Source organism: Octopus sinensis, linkage group LG16, assembly GCF_006345805.1.
Source record: "Octopus sinensis linkage group LG16, ASM634580v1, whole genome shotgun sequence".
Taxonomy (NCBI): domain Eukaryota; kingdom Metazoa; phylum Mollusca; class Cephalopoda; order Octopoda; family Octopodidae; genus Octopus; species Octopus sinensis.
This window is the reverse complement of record NC_043012.1, coordinates 40,344,977-40,368,821: the sequence shown is the minus strand read 5'-3', so window position 1 is coordinate 40,368,821 and position 23,845 is coordinate 40,344,977. Positions and strand designations below refer to the sequence as shown.

The window sequence follows — 23,845 nt, the reverse complement described above, 5'->3', positions numbered from 1 at the left end:
AAGAAATCATTTATATTGTTCTTATTATTGTTGCTGTTATTATGATGATGATGATGATTGCCATCATCATCATCGTCAAGAGGAAGTGGAAGGAAGAGGAGAAAGTAAAGGAAAGGAAGTGGGGAGGAAAGAACAGAAATAGTATGGGTGGGTGTGGTGACGGAATAAGATAAGAAGGATTGGTGCAGTGGTGGCGGTGGTGGTGGTGGTGGTAGTGGTGGTGGTGGTGGTGGTTGGTTTGGTGTTAACGAACTTGGATGGTGGTAGATGGTATGATGGTGCATTGACATTATGACATCAGTACAGTTGTGGTAGCGTCACCGGTATCCAAACTGTTGTTGTTGTTGTTGTCACTGTTTGTTACCATCATGGCTGTGTGGTAAAAAGCTTGCTTCCCAACCACATGGTTTCGGGTTCAGTCCTACCTTATGGCACCTTCACTTTCTACTATAGCCCTGGGGACCAACCAAAACCTTGTGAATGGATTTAGTAGACAAAGTCTGAAAAACTGTTTTGTATTTATATATATATATATACAGGCGTGGCTGTGTGGTAAGTAGCTTGCTTCCCAACCACATGGTTCCAGGTTCAGTCCCACTGTGTGGCACCTTGGGCAAGTGTCTTCTACTACAGCTTTGGGCTAACCAAAGCCTTGTGAATGGCTTTGGTAGATGGAAACTGAAAGAAGCCCATTGTGTATACGCATTTATGTATGTATGTATTTGTGTGTCTGTGTTTGTCCCTCCACCATTGCTTGACAACCGACGTTGGTGTGTTTACATTCCTGTAACTTAGTGGTTTGGCAAAACAGACTGATAGAATAAGTACTAGACTTACAAAGAATGAGTCCTGGGATCGATTTGCTCAACTAAAGGTGGTGCTTTAGCATGGCCACAGTCAAATGACTGAAACAAGTAAAAGAATACACACTCACACACACACAAAGGGCAACTGAAAAGTTCCTGAATTTAGATACACAGGAGGATCAGTTAATTATGATTTTTATTCAATATTCTCAGATTCACACACTTATTGCAGTGGTCCTTCAGTTCTTCTAAGCCCTGTAAAAGAACTCAGAAGGTGGGGCCTCCAGCCAGGCCCATCACGATACGCTTAAAGCCAGGAACTTTTCAGCACTTCCTCATATATATATATAATCTTTTACTCTCTTTTACTTGTTTCAGTCATTTGACTGTGGCCATGCTGGAGCACCGCTTTTAGTTAAGCAAATCGACCCCATTCTTTGTAAGCCTAGTACTTATTCTATCGGTCTGTTTTGCTGAACTGCTAAGTAACGGGGACGTAAACACCCCAGCATCAATTGTCAAGTGATGTTGGGGGGACAAACACAGACACACAAACACACGCACACACACACACACACATATATATATATATATATATATATGTACCAAATCCACTCACAAGGCTTTGGGTAGCCTGAGGCTATAGTAGAAGACACTTGCCCAAGGTGCCACGCAGTGGGACTGAATCCAGAACCATGTAGTTGGTAAGCAAGCTACTTACCACACAGCCACTCCTGTGCCTGTATATATATATATATATATATATATACTTATATATATATATATATAATGATCTTTAGCATTTAGTGTCAAATGTCATGCTTGCTTATTCACAAAGTTTTGAATTAATCGTGCATTATCTTTTAGTTTTGAAATTTTGATGATCTGATTGTGTATTTTTAAACTGACTTTCTAAGATAGATATGAGTGAGAAACCAGATTTGGCTGGTTTGAACACAAAACTGGAAAAATATTTGGGCCAAATTCGGGTAATTTAAATGCTGAAACAAAACCCCCACTGGTATTATAGGGTAGGTATAAGAGGCCAGATCTGGCTGTCTGAAAATGAAATGTAAAATATTTTGGCTGTCTTTGACCAGTTTAAACCTTCAGCACTCGGATTGCTCATCAAATTTAATACCTATTTATTCAGATTATCTTGAATTAATCATGCATTGATCTGTAACCCCAAGATTTCAGTGATGTGATTATTTACCTTAGAATGACATTGTAGGGTAGGTGTGAGGGGCTGGATCTGCCTTGAACAAAAAACATACAATATTTGAGCCAGCTATGACCAGCTTAAATGCTAAAGAGTTAAATCCTCCTGGTATTGATAAAACATAGTACCTGTCATCTACTGGGGTCTGAATGGTTCTACTGTCCCTGATCCTGGTGTTGTTTCAAAATATTTCCTATAATTATATAATTATTAAAATTAGTTCTGTTTCTGTTTTCATATAGAGCTGTGGTTCTCAGTCAGGGTCCATATAAGATTTTTCAGGGTCCACACAGGAAAATAGTAAATTGGGGATCCACAATAGTGTTTTAAGAGACCCTAAAAAAATTTTGCTCTAGATGTATGTATTAGAAGAAACAGTTGGGTTTGTTTCTCAAATATTTTACAGAGTTCAACCTACACAAGTTAATGTGTGGGAAAAACAAAAAAATAGGGATTTTGGAAGAAGTTTCTATAAAACTAGTTTTTAATTATCGAATGGCTATGGGGGGTCCACCTGAATAAAATAGAAATCAAAGGGGGTTCGTTGATAAAAGAAATGGTTGAAAACTCCTGATATAGAATATCTGGCCTGCTATGGTTCAGCACCATGCAGACCCTGATCCAGCAGACCTATGATCACAAGTATTCCTGCCATGACCATCTTGTCTTTTTAGGGATAAGCTATGATTACATTATCTAATATGTCCTTGCCTTATTTATTTACGAATGCAATGGGATGTGATTTGAGGGAGATTTGGCTGTTGTTTCTAGCTGGTTGAACACTGACACCTTGAGAGCCTCCTTCATTAGTACAAATTTATGTATAGTGGTGGTGGTGGTGGTGTTAATAAACGAATGAAAGAATGTTCTACAAATAACATTTTGAACAGGAATTTCCTCTCCTCCCCACCACATTCCATTCAGCCAGCAAGGGAGCCTCAGCCTGGTCTCTCAACATGCTGGAAATAGCAGCCCAATCTCCATCAAATTCCACCTCTGCATTGTCTTAGAAAAGGACACATCAGATAACTTGGACATGGTTTTCTCCTCCCTGTTTAGGAAAAGAAAATGATGAGATGGTCACATTTGGAATGTCTTTGATAGTAAATCTAAATTACATCCACCAAATTCCATTCTCTCTCTCTCTCTCCCTCCCCTTCTCTTTCCTCTCCCTTCTCCCTCCCTCCCCCCTCCATCCATTAACTGTATCAATGAAAAACATTTGCCACCTTATTCGCTGATTATTCCCTTTGACATTTAGACTTATTAATTATTCACAGTAAATGAGGAGGAATTTGACACGAGGGAAGAATCCCTTCGGTGTTAAGTGCTGTCCCTTCATGTCCCTTCATGTTCTGAGACGAAATGATATTGGAGCTAGCATTACCTTTAATCCGTCCAGAGTTGAATGGATTAAATACCAGTGACGTGTGCTACAGATGTGCGACATAGGCCGTCAGTGTTAATTTAATCTGTACACTAGATTTCTCTCACCCTGATTGGGAGCAAGGAAGGCCTTTATGTATGTCTGTCTGTCTGTCTTTGCAATTTCGGCTGGTTATACTCGATAATCTGGGACTCGACTGAGGATTAAAGACTCCGAACGACCCGTCCTTGTTTTCTTTGTCTCGTCCATCTGGGTGTTTTGTTGCCCCTTTTTTGTATCACCTAACTGTTTGGATGTTTTGCGTTCTTGTCCCATTTTATATTTTATATAGATATATACACACATATACAATGCGTGTGTGTGTGTAATGTGGTATACATTTTGCCTGGTTTCACTGAGATGGCATTGCTCTCATCTTGGTTTCTTTCTGCATTCTAAGTCTTTATTTCTCCTGTAAAACGGTTTTTCTCATTCTTTTCCAGAATTATCCATGAGAAGGGCTACACTCAAGAAGAATGCCTTCAGTACAAACCAGTTGTATACAGCAACATTATGCAGTCCATGATGGCTATCATTCGAGCTATGGGCTTGCTGAAAATTAATTTTGGATCCTCAGAGGGAGAGGTGAGTTGCTTACATTAATCATCAACATCATTGTCATCATCATCATCTTGCATACACCCACACACACACTGTGAAGGCACATGGCTTAGTGGTTAGAACACTGGGCTTAGAATCATCTTTCCCTTGGATAACATCAGTGGCGTGGAGAGGAGAGGCTGGTATGCATGGGTGGCTGCTGGTCTCTTATGCCCAGACAACCTTGTCCAGACTTGTGCCTTGGAGGGGAACTTTCTTGGTGCAATCCCATGACCATTCACAACTGAAGAGGGTCTTTACCCTTTACACACTCACACACATATCTATATATATATATATATATATATAATACACATACACACATATATATGATAGGGCTATAGTAGAAGAAACTTGCCCAAGGTACTTAGCCATACCTATGCCGATATATATATGTGTCTCCATAACATAGTTCTTTTTGCTGAATTACTAAGTTACGAGGACATAAACAAACCAACACCAGTTGTCAAACAGTGGGCAGAGGCAAGCACAAAGACATGCATAGACAGATACGATGGGCTTCTTTTAGTTTCCATCTACGAAATCTACTCACAAACCTATGGTTGGTCTGGGGCTATAGGAGTAGGCACTTGCCCAAGATGCCCCATGGTGGGACCAAAGCCAAGACCAAATGGTTGGGAAACAAGCCTCTTATCACCCAGCCATGCTTGCAAGCCATTGGAATCCCATTCAGACATTATTCATAAATTTTAGTCCACTTAATGTGTCTAGAAGAGTGCGGCCATCAATAAATCGTTTTGTCTGTTTGTAAAAGTTGATCGACAATACCAAATAATACCTTTACATATATACACACTCACTGACAAGTATGTGTATATATTTTAGGAAAGAGAGAGAGAGAGTAATTGAAATAAGGTCAGGTTTATGTTTAAGTCAATTTGGTAGAATAATGTGAATCAAATGGAAATAAATTTTGTTTCTCTTTGAGAGAGAGAGAGAGAGAGAGAGAATGAAGTACAATTTTATTTTTTTTACTTCATGCTGTATGTACACCTACACACACACACACACTCTCTCTCTCTCTCTCACACACACACTACCTGCAGCAGGTGAGCACCAGCACAACACATTGTCCTCATTTAATGAAGTAAAAAAATGACATTAAGTGGATGAATAAACATAAAAATAGCTTACGTTGGGACTTGAGTGTATTATGGGTGTGGGTGTGTGGGTGTGGGTGTGGGTGTGTCTATTTATCATGAAGTGTGTGATTGCCAAAGAGAATGTGATTATATCTTTGTGTGTGTGTGTGTGTACATATACACACACACACACATACCACTGTCTTTTTCACCACCGGCATCATCATGTAACATTCACGATCCATTCCGTCATAAACTATATTTTCACTTATTTCTTTGATATTTTTGAAACACGCTTTTCCTCTACATCTTCAGGAAGATATGGGAAGAAAATAGCTTACTCAGTGTGTGTGTGTGTGTGTGTGTGTGTGTGTATCTCTGTGTGTGTTTTATGAACCAAATATTGTTCTAAATGTTGGAATTTCACAAAAATATTTTGAAATATTTTTCTGTATTTTACAGAAATCAAAATATTTTGTTTCAGAAGAGTTATTTAGGAATTAGCTAAAATGGAAACTCCTAGCTGAAATATTAAGTTCAAAGAGTTTAATGTATGTATACATGTATGTTTGTATTTGTGTGTATGTGTGTGTGTGTGTGGCATTTTGCAAGTGCATTGGCCAGTGATGGTCTTCCTCAGTCACAAGTGGATAGACATCATATAATATATATATATATATATATACACACACACACACATACACACCTACAAACACTCCCACACATTCTCATAAACTCATAAATAATAGAATGTGAGAGGAAATGCCTTACTACACACACACACACACACACACAGACACACCTATTTCTTGTTCATGTCTTTTTATATTCAATGAACTTGTAATTTTTTTTTCTAACTTTTCCACTGTTTACTGTTGCTATTGTTGTTCACACCTGCCACACTGTCATCATCATCATCATCATCATCACCTCCATCTCCATATTATGTCTATCTTACCTCGCTTGTATAGGTTGAGCTGGGTTGTCACCTGCTAAAATACCTGAGAGCTCTTCTGATTTTCCGCCGAAGCTGCCGATTTTCAGCTGTTCATAAATTAGTCTTCCATCCTTGTGAGATTGATAAATACAGTACCAGTAAAATACTGGGGAATAAGTTCTTCTCTGCCTCTGTTCCTTTATCTCTCTCTCTCTCTCTGTCTCAGAACCAGTTATATTATACCATCAAGACAATCTTGTAGAACCCTTGCAAGATCTCTTTGTCTAGTAATATTGGTGTTTAGATTGGGTACAAGGCCAGAAATGTCTGAAGGTTTGGGGAAGTAGTTGACACCTTTGCTCATCATCATCATCATCATTCAACATCCATTGTCCATGCTGTCATGGGTTGGACGGTTTGACCAAGGCTGGCAAGCTGGAAGGCTGCACCAGACTCCAGTCTGATTTGGCATGGTTTTCCACTGCTGGATGCCTTCCTAACTCCAACCACTCCGAGCGTGTAATGGGTGCTTTTACGTGCCACTGGCATGGGTGCCATTTGCATGACACCAGGGCGCCTTTACCTGCCACTGGCACAGGTGCCAGTTTGCGTGACACCGGTATCTGCCACGACTGCAGTTTCGTTTGGCTTGATGGCTCTTCTTTCTTAATTGTGGCCTTATTTTATGTAACATGAAAAGAGTGTGGCTGAGTGGTTAAGAGTATTTGGCTCACGATCATAAGGTCATGAGTTCAATCCTCAGTGGTGTGTTGTGTCCTTGAGCAAGACACTTGATTTCCCAATGCTCCAGTCCACACATCGGGCAAAAATGAGTCATACCTGTAATTCAAAAGGAACAAACTTTGTCACACACTCTGTGTCACACTGAATCTCCTTGAGAACTATGTTAAGTGTACACATGTCTGTGGAGTACTCAGCCATCTGCATGTTAATTTCATGAGTAGGCTGTCCTTTGATTGGGACAACTAGAACACTTGTCATTGAAATCAGCAGAATGCCAGTTATTTTCTGTCTGCCAGAAGGATGAACAGGCAAAGTTAACCTCAGCTGAGTTTGAACTCAGAACATAAAGAACTGGACGAAATACCACAAGGTATTCAGTCTGACACTGTTAACAATTCTCTCAGGTGGTGAAGAAAGGTTGTGTAAGGAACTATCAAAACCAACATACCACTGGAACCATTCAGGAATGGTCTGGTATGTAGTACAACACAGAATGGTAACACCAAATAAATTATGATAAAATTCGTTATTTTAATAAATTATTCCAAACTCTCCATTATTTTCGAAATTAATTGAACCATGTGGATGTCATATTTAATTAGAAATATGTTAATTAATGGGTTAAATTTTTTTCCATATATATCTTAATTCAATCCTAATGACATTGTTGTATTTGTTTTTTCTTTTCTTTTTTTTTCCAGAATGATGCCAAAACTCTCTTTGAAATTTCGCAAAATTCTGATGAATGTGACATGACTCCAGAATTATCTGCTCTCTACATGAGGCTGTGGAGTGATCCTGGAGTGATGTCTTGTGTCGCTCGATCTCGAGAGTACCAACTCAACGATTCAGCTCAATAGTAAGTTAACACTTCTATTCTCTATCTATCTATCCCGCTTCACCTTTTGTTCACTTCGTTTATAATTATTTGTTTCATGCTAATTTTCTTACTTCTTCTTCCCCCAAATATTTTCCGTAAATTTTTCTGTTTTTTTTTTGTTTGATGGAATGGTGTTATTCTTTTAGTACCAGGTCAGCCACGATCCAAAGACATTGGCATGGCTGTGTGGTTAAAAAAAGTTTGCTTCCCAACCACATGGTTCCAGGTTCAATCCCACTGCACTGCACTTTGGGCAAGTATTTACTACGATAGCCTAGGGTTGACCAAAGCCTTGTGAATGGATTTGGTAGACGGAAACTGAAAGAAGCCTAATATATATAAAGAGAGAGAGAGAGAGAGAAAATTGTTGATATCTTCTTCAATAAACTCTGAACTTTTTTGTAAACCCTCCCTATATATATATATATATATATATATATATATATATATATATATATATATATACATACATATACATGTATATATATATATATCAAAAGGATGTGTTATAATACTATTCCATATATACAAAAACAGCCATATTAACAATCCAGCATACCTCCATCATCAGCTGCCCCACAGATATCATTATGATTTCGACACCTGGGCAATACCATTATATATTATCTAAAATGTACAGTATTATGTAGCCATCATGGCTGATCTTACCATTTGGTTTCATGCTAGGAAGACAATGGAGTGTTAGGTAACAATCCGATTATATAACCTTACGCTCATCAGAGTTAGGCTATATGGAAAGGAATATGGTGACTGCTCTCTATTGTCGGAGGTGAATGGACACATCTGGTTTGTGGCTGCTGTGAAAAACATGGTGAAACAAAAAAGAGCAGGTGATTGGGTTGGGAGTTATGTCCCTTGGTTGGATTTGCTGTAAAGCCAGTTGGAGTTAGTTTGAAGTGTTTGTGGGAATTGTGTGTATTATAGACCCTTAGATGACTCATACACACACACACACACATAAAATGAGGGAAAAGAACATGGACTTTGACATGCTGGCCCTGTAGGGTGCATCTACCGCTTGCATCTATTGTGTGATGTCATGCGTTACTGAATACTGAAACCTATGTAACAACAGGAATAAAGGAGGACCAAGTCAATGTGCCATGTTCTTGTCTCTTATTATTATTATTGTTGTGCTCTTTGTATTATGCCATAGCCCATCATCGGATAAGACAACCTGAGAGTGCAAGTGATTGTGGGAGTTTAATGCAATTAACATTAGAACTGAAACCCCGAATGGTTTCTTTGTTGCATGTCATGCACGTTCAGTCATGTGTATGTGTGTGTGTCTATATTTGCATTGTGCAAAAGTTGCCCATTATGAAAAGCATTGTTATGGTCATTCCTCCTGTCAACAAATCATCAATCGGCTCACTTCACATCTTTGAAGACATTTAAAATAAGAGATCCCTCATTAAAAAAAACAAAACACATAAGGGTTAGCCACAGAAAAGGCATCCATCTGTAAAAATAACACCTCAGAACTACATTTGTCTAACCCATGCTAGTAGGGAAAAAACAGATGTAAAAACGGATTGAATAAAAGTTTGATGAAGGCAAATTTTAGCTTCTGATATTTTGAGTGGAGCTAAGTAAGTTGTGTTGAGATTCTTCTCACACTTTATTTGTTGTATCTCTTTATATCATAGATCAGAGTTTATTGAAGAAGATGTCAACAATTTCATTTATGCAATTTTAGGGACTACAAGTCCCCTAAAATCCCTATCTTTAACCCTTTATCATATTTGTGTTGAAATACACTGCCTTATTTTCAATAAATTTTGAAATTAAGAATTTATTCTCACGGAGTGGTTGGCGTTAGGAAGGGCATCCAGCTGTAGAAATGCTTCCAGATCAGACTGGAGCCTGGTGCAGCCTCCTGGCTTCCCAGACCCCGGTTGAACCGTCCAACCCATGCCAGCATGGAAAACAGACATTAAACGATGATGATGATGATGAACAAAGGTGGCAAAGTGGCAGAACGGTTAGTATGCCGGGCAAAGTGGCAGAACGGTTAGGATGCCAGTCAAAGTGCTTCGCAGCCTTTCATCTCATTGGATTCTGAATTCAAATTCCACTGAGGTCGACTTTGCCTTTCATCCATTCAGGGTTGATAAAATAAGTACCAGTCATGTACTGGTGTCAATGTAATTGACTTAACCCACCACCCTATAAAACAAAATTGTTGGCCTTGTGTCAAAGTTTGAAATCATTATTAAGCTGGTGTTTAGAACATAAATTAGCCACGAAATTTTGATGGAATCTTTTAGTTAAAATCTCTGCAACTCTTTTGATAGCAGACTCCCAGGAATTGTCCGAGTTCTATGATTACCAGCTTCCTGTTTTGAAGTAATGTCAACCAAAACCTTCCATCAAACACCAGTTTCATAATGCCAAAGTTATTTTCCTAAATTCTTCATTATTTCCAAAATTATTTAAAACAAATTCAGAATATTTCAACTGAAATATGGGAACAAAACAGCAAAACCAAGGAATTCGTATCATGGAACCAAAAGCAATTTTCAGACCAGTTGGTATATCACAAAATGGTTGAAGAGAATCACTAATTTCTCGAAGGACATTTTAACTGTTACAGTGAAGAGGTCAGCTGACTCATTGTGGTTCCTTCTCCTAATCTCTTCCATAAGTAAATGGTCTGCGTAAATGGTTGGTAGTTGGGTGCATCTGTTAACACAGGCTTGGTAGCTTTACAACATTGCTTATATCAATGACAACCAAACTAGGAGAATGTTTTGGCAGTGTGTGTGTGTGTGTGTGTGTGTGTGTTTAGTTCATAATAAGTTAGGAGTGGCGGATGTCTGTTGTCTTACACACAAACACACACACATGTACTGCACACACTGGAGCAACCAGCAACAGGTCATCACCGCCTAGTTTAGTAAGAACTTTTAGGTTTGGTTGGTTTTTTTGTTTTGTTTTGTTTGGTTTTTGGGTTTGTTTTTTTTTTTATGAATTTAGGTTGAATGAGAAGTGGGACAGTGAGATGTGTCTGTTGCTAGTTGACATTTTGTGTGTGTGTGTGTGTATGCATGAATATAAAATTGTGTGTGTGTTTATGTGTAAAAGTAGCAGAGTTTATATGTGCAAAAAGTGTCTGTGAGGGAATATAACCACCACCACCATCATCATCACCAACATCGTAACCATCATTGCCATTACTACTACAACTATCACCATCATCATCAATATCACAACCACCACCACCATCAGCTTCACAACTGTCATCATCATCATCATCATCATCATCACTGCTCCCACCACCACCAACTCCACTACCACTGCCTCAACCAGTGTCACAGAAAGTGATATTGCCATTGTGATGAAGGCCCCCTATTAGAATAAGGGAGCAGCTGAGATTAAATGGTTTCACAATACAAAGAGAAGGATTTGGTAGAATTGTCGGAACAACAAAATGCCTATTGGTGTTCAGTTACATCTTTTCATGTTCTTCATTGAAATCCTGTCAAAATTGACTCTTTTTTTACCCCTCTGGGAGATATCAATACAATAAGTACCAGTATAATACTGAGGGGATACAATTAATCCAATTAACACCCATCGTTATCACATATCATATGCCTGCAGCGCATTGATGACATTATAATGAAAATCTTCCCGATTAAGCATGAGTTCTCCGGCTGCCTTGCCTCTGTTGGTCAACCATCTCTTTATATTGTCCATCCATTGCGTTCTTTGTCAGCCTCTTCATCTTCTACCCTCTTCTCTTTCTTCTATGATAATGTTTTCCAGACCTCTGCTTCTTTGGATATGGCCGTTCTAGATGATCTTTTGGTTTTTCACAATGTTCAGGAGTTGTCTTTCACCAACCTGTTGTAACAGTCGCTCTTTTGTCCGATTGATCCTTGTAAAAGAATCCCAACATTCTCCTATATACCCACGTTTCAAACGCATCGATTATTTTCTCTTCAAATTTGTTCAGGGTCTACGCTTTAGAACCATTAATGCCTAATGGCCAAATGAACACCAGACTTGTTCTTAACATCGTTGGAACACTTTTGCTACTCCACCTGTTTATTATTAAAACCCACCACCATCACAATCTGGCACCTTCTGTCTTTGTTGTATAAAAATACTGCATGAAACTGCAGAATTAGAGAAAAGAAGTGCAGGGTGGGTGAGATGCAGAACTGGTAGGACATCAGTGAAAATGCTTCAAGATATTTATTCTGGGTTTTTATTGTTCTGAGTTCATATCCTGTCAAAGTCACTTTTGCCTTTCATCCTTCCCAGGTCAACAAAATAAATCACAGGACACAGCCGTAGGAAATAAAATAACATTTTTGTATGGCTTGAATATGTATTATGTAAGACACTTGTAGCTGTGTGGTGGCTCTTGATATCATATGTGTGGGGTATGCAGGTGTATTAATATATATATATATATATATATATGTCTGGTGTATTGATATGTGTATCTCTAGATTGTGTGTTGGTGTATTTATAAATACACACACACACACAGTGTCTGATGTGTTAATATATATATATATATATATATATGTATGTATACATATATATATATAATATACACACTATTTTGCTATATTTACTATTTCACTTGTTCTCTTTGCAGCTACCTAAATGCCTTGGAGAGAATATCGCAACCAAATTATATACCAAATGTACAGGATGTTCTACGCACGCGAGTGAAGACAACTGGAATCGTAGAGACACATTTTACATTCAAGGAATTACGCTTTAAGTAAGTCTTGCTCTTTACAATCACCATTGTCATCCTCCTCCTCCTCCTCCTCCTCATCATCATCATCATCATCATCATTGTGAACATCATAGTTGTAATCACTAAACCTGGTAGAATTAGGGGTCAATTCTTTTCCCTGGATTAAACCCTAGTATCTTACAAGAAGTGAACTTGTTCAATTATGCTATATGAAAAAAGAAATGGAAAGATGAGATAGCCATGGCTGGAACACCTATGATCATTAGTCTGCTCAATCAGAGCTGACCAGGGGCTAAATAATAATAATAATCTTCATCTAAGACTGATATCATCAGCGATACAGTCGTTATTCCTTTCTTCTAATTGTTATGCAATTAGCTGTAGTCACTAGCTTTTAGCTTTTGTCTTTCACTTGTTTCAGTCATTAGACTGTGGCCATGCTGGGGCACTGCCTTGAGTTTCAGTCAAACAAATCTACCCCAGTATTTATGGTTTTTATTTTTATAAAACATGGTACTTATTCTGTCTGTGTCCTTTGCTGAACTGATGGTGGAGGGACAAACACAGACACAAATGTGTACACACGCACACACATCCATATATATATATATGACAGGCTTCATTCAGTTTCCATTTACCAAATCCACTCACAAGGATTTGGTTGGATCAAGGCTATAGTAGAAGACACTCGTCCAAGGTGCCATATAGTGAGACTGAACCTGGAACCATGTGGTTGGGAAATGCAGTTACTATAATCACCAATGCCATTGTCTTTCAAACTTCAAAATAGAACAACCAAACCTCCCTCATATCACACTCTTCTATCTTAAAAAAAGGGATACACTGGGAAAATGTAGACATAGATACATTGTGTCTTAGAAAAATACTTGATGGTCATGGTTGGAGCACCACCTTTGATCATACAGCTTAGAATATGTTCTTATTCATTCATTCTCTCAAACCCATTCATTAAAACTCTCTCTTTTTCTCTGTCTCTCTGTCTCATTCTCACTCATCCCCTCACTCTCTCTCTCTCTCTGTCTATTTCTAGAATGTTTGATGTTGGAGGTCAACGATCTGAGAGGAAGAAATGGATTCACTGTTTTGAAGGTGTCACAGCTATAATCTTCATTGTGGCCATGAGTGAATATGACTTGATGTTAGCTGAGGACCAAGAAATGGTGAGTTTCTCTCAAAAAGATTTTTTATACCACATACCTCTCTCTCTCTCTCACACACACACACACCATACCCATACATATACACAAATAAGGCAGCAAAGGGGCAGAGATGTTAAAGCATCAGGTAGAATACTTTGCATATTTAATCCAACTCTCTGCACTTTTGAGTTCAAATCCCACTGGGGTTGACCTTTTTTATTCAGCCCAGGCTGGAACCCAGCCATAATTATAATAATAACACACAAATGTCTATTCTGTGATGGAAAAGCCCATAGCTTAGCCGCTGGGATGGTCAGTTCACAATCATAATAAGGACATGAATTTAATTCCTGGTGGGATGTTGTGTCCTCGAGCAAGACACTCTATTTCACTTTGCTCTAGTTCACTCAGCTGGCGAAAATGAGATCATCATCATCATCATCATCATTGTTTAACGTCTGTTTTCCATGCTGGTATGGGTTGGACAGTTTGACTGAGGTCTGGCAAGCCAGGAGGCTGCACCAGGCTCCAATCTAATCTGGCAAGGTTTCTATAGCTGGATGCCCTTCCTAATGCCAACCACTCCGAGAGTGTAGTGGGTGCTTTTTACGTGCCACTGGCGTGGGGCCAGGCAGCAGGTACTGGCATTGATCATGTTCAGATGGTGCTTTTTACATGTCACCAGCACGGGAGCTGCCACTGGCACACCCGTAGTTCAAAACGGAACCAGCATTGTTACATTCTATGTTACACCAAATTTCTCTGAGAACTACATTAAAAGGGTATGCATGTCTATGGAGTACTCAGCCACTTGTGTGTTAATTCCACAAGCAAGCTGTTCCATTGATTGAGTCAAGTGGGACACCCATCAATCTAAGCAACAGAGAGCCAGGCAGGCTAATGGGATAATTAAAACTGTAATTATACCCCAGTATTTATTAGAATCGTTAGCATGCTGGGCGAAGTGCTTTGGGGCATTTTGTCTGTTTTTATGTTCTGAGTTCAAATCCTGTTGATATTGACTTTGCCTTTCGGGGCCAATAAAAATAAATACCAGTTGAACACTGGGGTCAATGTGAATGACTAGTCCTGACCCCCTAAATTTCAGACCTATTGCCTATAGCAGAAAGGATTATTATTATTATTTCTACTCCAGGCACAAGGCCTTGAAATTTGGTGGGGGGGACTCGTTGATTACATCGACCCCAGTGCATAGCTGGTACTTATTTCATCGCCCCCCTCCCCCCAAGGATGAAAGGCAAAGTCGACCTTGGTAGAATTTGAACTCAAGAACGTAGCAGCTGAAGAAATACAGCCATGCCAGTCCAGTCTGGGAATTGAAAGAACGATCTTGTGATTGTGAATGTGATACCCTGGCTGCTAGGGGATTTTATATATGTATATATATCATTATCGTTTAACGTCCGTTCTCCATGCTAGCATGGGTTGGACGGTTCGACCAGGGATCTGGGAAGCCAGAAGGCTGCACCAGGCTACAGTCTTATCTGGCAATGTTTCTACAGCTGGATGCCCTTCCTAACGCCAACCACTCCATGAGTGTAGTGGGTGCTTTTTACACACAGCATCCAAATACACACACACATTAATAATAATAATAATAATAATAATAATAATAATAATAATAATGGTTTCAAATTTTGCCACAAGAGCAGCAATTTAGGGGAAGGGGTTAAATCAATTACATCGATCTCAGTACACAACTGGTACTTAATTTATCGACCCCAAAAGGATGAAAGGTTAAGTCGACCTTGGCGAAGTTTGAACTCAGAACATAGTGTAGTGGCAGAAGAAATATCACTAAGCATTTCGCCTGATTTGCTAACGTTTCTGCCAGCTCAATGCCATAATAATAATAATAATAATAATAATAATATTATTAATAGTAGTAGTAGTAGTAGTAGTAGTAGTGGTAGTAGTAGTAGTAGAGCAAGATGGCAGAATTGTTGGTATGCCAGGTAAAATGCTTTATGACATTTCATTTGTCTATTCCACCAAGGTTGACTTAGCCATTCATCCTTTCAGGGTCAACAAAATAAGTACCAGTTAAACACTGGGGTTGATTTAATCTACTTGCCCCCATCCCCCCCCCCCGAAATTGCTGGCCTTGTGTCAAAATATGAAACCTTTATCAAAGCTTATTAATAACAGTCAGATTTATCAAATGTTAACAATTTAGTTCCTCTTTTCTCTTCTAAAACTTGGTTGTCTCTTTTTTTTCTCTTCTTTGTCTTTTTTCTTTTTTTTTTTTTGTTACTTTTAATTTCATTCCACTTAAAGTATTGTAATCGGAAATAATTGGGGGGAAAACTATGAAAGGAATGTTGTGCTTCTCTTCACTTCTTCATTCTCTCCTTCATCCTGGCCAGACTTGGTCATATCATTGGAATTAAAATAAATAATGGGATTGGGTCATTACCAAAATTATTTATCATCATCATCATTATCGGAATTGTTTTAGAATCCGCTTTCCCATGCGTCTATGGCCTCAGGTGGCATTTGCTGTGGCAGATTTTCTACAGCTGCATGCTTTTCCTGTCACAAACCCTCACCTGTTTCCAAGCAAAATAATATTCCCCCCTAACGGCCAGACATGTGTTCACAGAAGACTGGATACAAACAACACAGTTTCTAAATGTGATATTCATTTGCAAACTCTTTGGCAACATCAAGACAGAGCGAGAGAGAGAGAAAGAGAGAGACTCTCTCTCTCTCTCTCACACACACACACACTAATGTTTGTTTTTATGTTATAATAAAAACTATTTTACATTAATTTCAAGTGTTACTCAATACATTTGGTAAAGTACAAATTTATTCTTTAACAAGAATAGCGTTGACAGTGACTTAGAAATTTTGGCCTTCGAAGCATCATATATGTATATGTGTAGATGATGATGATATATATATAGTCATCATCATTGTTGTTTAACATCTGGCAAAGAGATCCAGAAACCAAAGAAACTGAATGGTATTTTAAACAACTAAATTTAAAATTTAAAATAAACTTTTGTTCATTTTTATTAATTGTTTTCTTTCTTTTTTTCTTCTTTCTTTCTCTCCTTTTAAAAAACTTGCAAACCAGAACCGAATGATGGAAAGTATGAAATTATTTGACTCAATCTGCAACAATAAATGGTTTTTGGACACTTCCATTATGCTCTTCCTCAACAAGAAAGATTTATTCGAAGACAAAATCAAAAACTCTCCTCTCACAACTTGCTTCCCAGAGTACGAAGGTAATTGCTGTTGCTGTTGTTGTTGTTGTTATGGTGGTGGTGGTGTTGAGCTGGCAGAGTTCTTACTATGCTGGACAAAATGCCTAGCAGCATTTCTTCTGGCTCTGAATTCAAGTTCGGTCATGGCTGACTTTACCTTTCATCCTTTTGAGATCATAGAAATAAGTACCAGTTATGTACTGGGGTGGACATTATCAACTCACCCCTGCTCCAAAATTTTAGGCCTTGTTCCTTATTATTATTATTATGATTATTATTATTAAGGTGGCGAACTGGCAGGATCGTTAGCACGCTAGATGAAATGCTTAGTGGTATTTTGCCCATTGATATGTTCTGAGTTCAAATACTGCTGAGGTCAACTTGCCTTTCATCCTCTTGGGGTTGATAAATTGTGTACTGGGGTGGCAAGCTGGCTGATTCATTAGCACGCCGGGCAAAATGCTTTGCAATATTTCATCCACCTTTACGTTCTGAGTTCAAATTCCACTGAGGTCAAGTTTGCCTTTCATCGTTTCAGGGTTGATAAATTAAATACCAGTGAAACACTGGGGTCAGTGTAATTGACTAGTCCCCTCTCCCAAAATTTCAGGCCTTGAACCTTTAGTAGAAAGGGTTATTATTATTATTATTTTTATTTTTATTTTTATTATTATTATTATTCTTATTATTATTACTATTATTATTATTATTATTATTATTATTATTATTATTTCAGTGGTCCATAAGGATAAGAAAATACCACTTTTTAGTTGGGTCTTTCTCTCCCCCCACCACACCCCCATCCTTTGTGTTAACTGAAACCTTAACAAAAGGCTTGAGACTGAGACAATAAGCTGGGAGAGGGTAATCCCAACCTGTGAGCTGGTTGTTTAGCTGCAAGTAGCTGCCCCTTTTTTGGGGGACATCTTCCACACCTTTTGTATGCTATTATAGACCAGTGGTTTTCTGCTGCAGCTTCCATGGATGCATGTGGCCCTCAAGCATCCCCCCCAGTGGACCCCGAGGGTCTTCTCTCTATAAATATAAACTTTTTTTAGTGCGAGTCCCCTAAAAAAAAAAACTAGGTTTTGTATCTGACCCAGATATTAAAACAATTGAGAATTCCCTGCTTTATAAAGTCTCCCCAATTTTTGTAATTAGTCCTGATAATGTTTCATTCACGTGTTACCCTTCTGGCAAATAAACAAATTGTTGTTGTTGTTATTGTTGTTACTATTTTCCCCTCTATTTATTTCCAGGCGGCAATACTTACGAAGAGTCCGCAGCTTACATACAACTCCAGTTTGAAAACCTAAACAAACGGAAAGAGGAGAAGGAAATCTACACGCACTTCACTTGTGCCACAGACACCAATAACGTCCAGTTTGTGTTTGATGTGGTCACTGATGTTATTATCAAGAATAATTTGAAAGACTGTGGTCTCTTTTAAAGGTGAGTTTATGACATTCACAGAACACGATTCCTCTATAACCATATCCAACACATTTTGAACAGTCATCTTAAAAGCTTCCTCTCTTTTTCTCCAAACTCTTCATTTTCTCCTCCATACTCTCTTACTGTCTTCCTGCTGGGGAACCACCATTTAAGGATTTTAGTCAATCATTTTAACTCCAATTTTTAGTTTATTCTGGTATGTATTTTGTACATTTGTATTTATTAAAGGACTAGGTTAGGCCCCGTTTGGTTGTGAATGACCATGGGATTGCACCTAGAAAGTTACCCTCTGAGGCACAAGTCTGGACAAGGTTGTTTATGGAGGACCAGCAGTCGCCCATGGCAACCAGTCTCCCTTCTCCACGCCACTGATGTTATCCAAGGGAAAGGCCGATACAGCTTGGCACCAGTGACATTGCAATTCATTTCTATGGGTGAATGAACTGGATCCCAGCAACATGAAATAAAGTGTCTTGCTCAAGAACACAATACACATCCCAGTCTGGGAATCAAATTCCTTACCTCAATGTTCTGACCACTGAGCCATGTGCCTTCACTTTTTTTTATACGTTAGCTTTTACCATATTTTCTGGCACTCAAGTTGATGTGGCATATACTATAAACCTTCAAATATCATCATTTTACTTCAAAATCCTGTTGCATTTCACATGGAATTTTTGTTCATCCAAAGTCATCTTGGTGTGTATGTCAATTAATGTTACTTAATTGTAAAAAGCTTGGTCTGAAAAATTTGCCCTGTATCCTGGAAAATACTATATGACTTGATGCACCAATTTATTCCTATTTGGTCCCCTTGTGCAGCACATTAAGTGAATACCTTCTACTGTTGCTTTAGGTCAACCAATGCCTTGTAAGGGAGGATCCTATGACAAACCGTATTGAGCCCATTGCGTGTATGGATCCGTGGACACGAATGTTGACATTTCACTTGTCACCATTTGAATGAAGCATTGCTGATGTTGATTATTCCTTGTTGACATCAACGATTGGATGCTCTGCATTTCCAAAGACCCATCACCCAGAAAACCAACAAGGGTCAGTGACGGGGAAAGCATCTGACTGTTGAAATCTGAACAGACTTTCAACTATAATTATCTCCCTATAAGGGAGGGGTACCAGGGCATTGATTGTTTTGATCACTGGACACAAAGCCAATCATATTAACCCTGAATATATGATCACTGGATATGCTTTGCATTGTTGCTATTGAAATTATGCAGCCAATAAAAGATACACAGCTGAAACTAATCTTAACATTCTGTCCATTGAATAACTTAACAGAAAATTTTCTTCCAACAGAGAAGTTTCAGAAACTAATAATTTTAGGATGTTTTTAAAAATTTAATGTTTCACATTCTGAGTGAATGGTAGGTTAAACCAAATCACATTTTGGGGTCAATCTGTATGTATTTCCATCTTGGGTATAAAGTTGATTTTTCCCCACTGAAAAATTTGCTATTTTTCTGTTTTATTAAAATTTGTTCTGTCAAAATTATACATTCATAAGTACATGTGCACCAGTAAACCTCTATAAATAAATATTTTCTTTTTGATTTCCAGTTGGTTTCCATAAACTTGCTAACTATTGACCAGCCAGGTGACCAGCCATTTGTGACCCACAGATACTATCACCATGATTACTACTTCTGCTACTACTACAACTATTACAATAGAGAAAGGACTTGAGAAGAACTTTACTTTTTATATATGAATATGTATGTGTGTGTATATATATATGCATGCACATATATATTTATATCTGAATAAATGTATGTGTATTTATGTGTGTATATATATATATAAATATATATATATAAGTACATACACATACGCACACATTGACAGACATCAGTGAATATGCATATGTATATATTTATGTATGTATATACATAAATATAAATTTTGCTTATTTTTTTTTTCCTAATTCATGAAACATCATTCTACCATCGCGATCATCATCATCATCACCATCATCATCATCATCATCACAACTTATTGTCACACATTGTTTATTTTTTTTTTTCTTTTCACCAAAACAAAAACAAAAACTCGCCAATACTCTCACTCACACTACTCCTCTTTTCCGCTTTTCTTCTTTCTTTCTTAATCTAATTTTAATTGCCTGAATGACTTTATTGTTATTTTTACATGTTTAAATCCCTTCCTGGACATTTTTATATTTCGTCCTTGTGTTGTCCCCAACATATTGGGCCCTTGTGGTCAATAAAACATTATTATTATTATTATTATTATTATTAAGGTGGTGAGCTGGCAGAAACGTTAGCAAGCCAGGCAAAATGCTTTGTGGCATTTTTGTCTGCCGCTACATTCAGAGTTCAAATTCCACCGAGGTCGACTTTGCCTTTCATCTTTTTGGGGTCGATAAATTAAGTACCAGTTACACACTGGGGTCAATGTAATCGACTAGTCCCCTCCCCACAAATTTCAGGCCCTTGTGCCTATAATAGAAGGGATTATTATCATTATTATTATTATCAACATCATTGTGGTGGCAAGTTTGTCGATTCAGTTGAGGTGCAGAACTATCTTACAGTTAATCCTTTTTTAATTACTCTCCCCTCCACTTACCCATTTCAGTTTGCCCTGGGGTACAGAGAAGGTGAACATTTGACTATGGTTTTCACCCACCTTTCATCACCTTCACTTTTTTTTGTGGTAAATAAACTTTAAAATACCTGTTGTATACCTGTTGTATGTCAGGGAAGAAAGCACGACATAGAGGGATACATTTCAATTGAATCTACTTTTTATTTTTTTTATAGAAATCCACATTATTATCATCGTCATCATCATCATCATCAAAGCAATGAGCTGGCAGAATTGTTAGCACACTGGGCGAAATGCTTGGCATCATTTCATCCATATCCTTACATTCTGAGTTCAAATCCTGCTGAGGTTGGCTTTGCCTTTTTATCTTTCCAATGGTCAATAGAATACCATTTGAGTACAGGGATCAATGTAATTAACTTACTCCTTCCCTTGTTGAACTCCCTCCCTTTAAATCTGGCCACGGTTGAAGAAATATGAACCAGGTAGGGAGTGGGGGAAGGGGAGGGGTGAACTCACAAGATGTTCACTCTGCAACACTTAAGTTCTGTATCTGTACTCTCAATTTCATCCTTGTATTGTCCCCATCTGAAGCTTTTGCTGCCCTTAAAAGAAATTATTATTATTATTATTATCATCATCATTATTATATAAAGCGGCAAGCTGGCAGAATCGTTAGCACACCAAGTGGATTGCTTAGTGGTATTATGTCTGCCGCAACATTCTGAGTTCAAATTCTTCCGAGGTCGACTTTGCCTTTTGATCCTTTCAAGGTCGATAAATTAAGTACCAGTTATGCACTGAGGTCTCTGTAATCGACTGTCCCCTTCCCCTAAAATTTCAGGCCTTGTGCCTATAATAGAAAGGATTATTATTATGCACACCGCAGTGGATTAGCAGAATGGTCAGAGCATCAGACAAAATGCCTTAAGGTATAACTCGTGATCAGAGTTCAAATCCTGCTGAGGTGAACTTTTCCTTTCATCCCATCAGGGTTGATAAAGTATTTGCCAGTTGAGTTTCTGGGGTTGATGTTATTGACTTACCCCATCACCTAAAATTGCTGGCATTGTGCCAAAAATTTGAAACCATTATTATTATTATTATTATTATTATTAATTGGGTTGGTGGAGGCAAGCTTCCAGAATTCTTAGCAGACAGGACAAAATGCAAAGCTACATTTCTTGTAGTTTTACATCTTGAGTTCAGATTCCACCGAGGCTGACTTTGAATTTCATCTTTTGAGGAACAAGAAATCAAACACTTGTTGAACATTGGGGTCGAGGTAATTGATTAGTCCCCTCTCCTGAGAATTTCAGGCCCTTGTGCTTATAGTGGAAAGGCTTATTTGGTAAGAATGAGGATTGGCAAAAATGGTGCAAGATTCCTTCCATCCCCCGACATCCGTGTTTGAATCCTCTTCTGTAGGGTTCACTTTACCCCTCATCCATCTTCTTTTGTCCCAGGAGTAAGTAAGGGAGTAGGGAGTTGATAAAACAAAACAGCAAGTCCAGTATTGTGGAGGGCAGGGAGGCAGGGTTGATATATAAGTGAATATACCCCCTCCCCTTAATTTGAGGCTTTATGCTTAATTCCCCTTTTGTAATGTTCCCATCCAACCTCGTTGTCTGTCGCCCTTGTTGCAAATAAAAGAAAAAAAGGATAATTATTATTATTATTATTATTATTGCTGCTATTGGTCGTTGCAGTGCGAGAGACTCTGATAGTCTTTTACTGACCATTCCCATGAGACTCCCTCCTCACACGAAACCCTTTTTCTTTGTTTTGTTTTGATTTTTTTTTATTATTTAAAACAAAAATACAAAATTGTGAAAAACTTTAAAAAAAAAATGTCTGTTTTACTTAAAAAAATGATATTTTGTAAGGAAAAAATACCGAAAAAAATGCTTTGATTTTTTCACATTTATCAACGTCATTATTATATATGGATCTAATAAAGAACTAAGAATTATTATTAGTAGTATTTTTATTATTATTCTGAGGTTTGTTTTACCTTTATCCTTTCAGAGGTCAATGTGATTAGCTGACCCCACTCCCTTTAAAATTGCTGGCCTTGTGCCAACATTCAAAGCCGTTATCATTATTACCTCCACCACAGCAAAGGCAGAGGTATTGTTTTCAGTCATGTTTGTTTGTTTGTCTGTGGACAAGAATATCTCAAGAACCGCTGGATGGATTCAGATGAAACTTTCAGGGATATTTGGCCCTGTGACTGGCATGAACTGATTAGATTTTGGGATCGATCCAATACTGGACAAGGATTCTGGATTATTTGTTATATTTACTTTTACATGAAGGATTACGATTTTACATTGACTTTAGAGTCTTTCTCTGATTATCTCCCTTGAAATCACTCTCTTGGTTTCCACGTAAGTGATGGCAGTGTTGCTGTTTCCGAAGTTTTATTTTAGTTTCTCTATTATTAATTTTACTCACATCTCTATCTTAGTAGAAACTGATGGATAAAGAAATCAAACTACAAAAACAGCAGCAAACCCCTTCAGAAATGAAATAACACTAACATATTCATTAACAACAATAAATTTAATTTATCCTCGACAATTTTTAGTTTTCCGAATTCTGAATATATTGCTCCTGCTTAAAACCTCTCATCTACTTGACAATTGCATTTCTAGCTCTGCCTTGAAGGAAGCTTTACTTCTTGGACTCATGTTTTAGTGTGCAATGATGTTGTTAAACCTCCGTTAACAGCACCGTATGCAGGTCCTTTCCATTTTCTTTCATGCAAAGTTTCTACTATAGACCTTAATGGTCATAAAGACCCTATATCATTGGATAGACTTAAAAAAAAGGGTCTACATAGAGATAACTGTCCCTGTTCCCACTGCAAACAACACACACACACACACAGCATTACAAACATGGCCCACACACCTATCTTCACATTCCATGACTACCATT

The 23,845-nt window shown here is 38.0% G+C and overlaps 1 protein-coding gene and 1 long non-coding RNA gene across 2 annotated transcripts in view; both read left to right on the top strand.

Moving 5' to 3' along the window:
- Positions 1–20,106, top strand: part of LOC115220338 (guanine nucleotide-binding protein G(i) subunit alpha) — a 92,179-nt gene extending 72,073 nt beyond the window's left edge. The window contains exons 4-10 of the mRNA XM_029790442.2: positions 3,898–4,039; positions 7,540–7,697; positions 12,355–12,483; positions 13,514–13,643; positions 16,726–16,879; positions 18,118–18,310; positions 19,895–20,106. Of these exons, the coding sequence (XP_029646302.1) occupies positions 3,898–4,039; positions 7,540–7,697; positions 12,355–12,483; positions 13,514–13,643; positions 16,726–16,879; positions 18,118–18,308 (904 nt within the window). The 3' untranslated portion in view covers positions 18,309–18,310; positions 19,895–20,106. The remainder of the gene's footprint in view (positions 1–3,897; positions 4,040–7,539; positions 7,698–12,354; positions 12,484–13,513; positions 13,644–16,725; positions 16,880–18,117; positions 18,311–19,894) is intronic.
- A 608-nt stretch (positions 20,107–20,714) lies between these two features.
- Positions 20,715–22,877, top strand: LOC118766572. Its single transcript, XR_005002513.1, has 2 exons — positions 20,715–22,389; positions 22,440–22,877. It is a non-coding gene; the product is annotated as an uncharacterized LOC118766572 (long non-coding RNA).
- Positions 22,878–23,845: the final 968 nt, after the last annotated feature.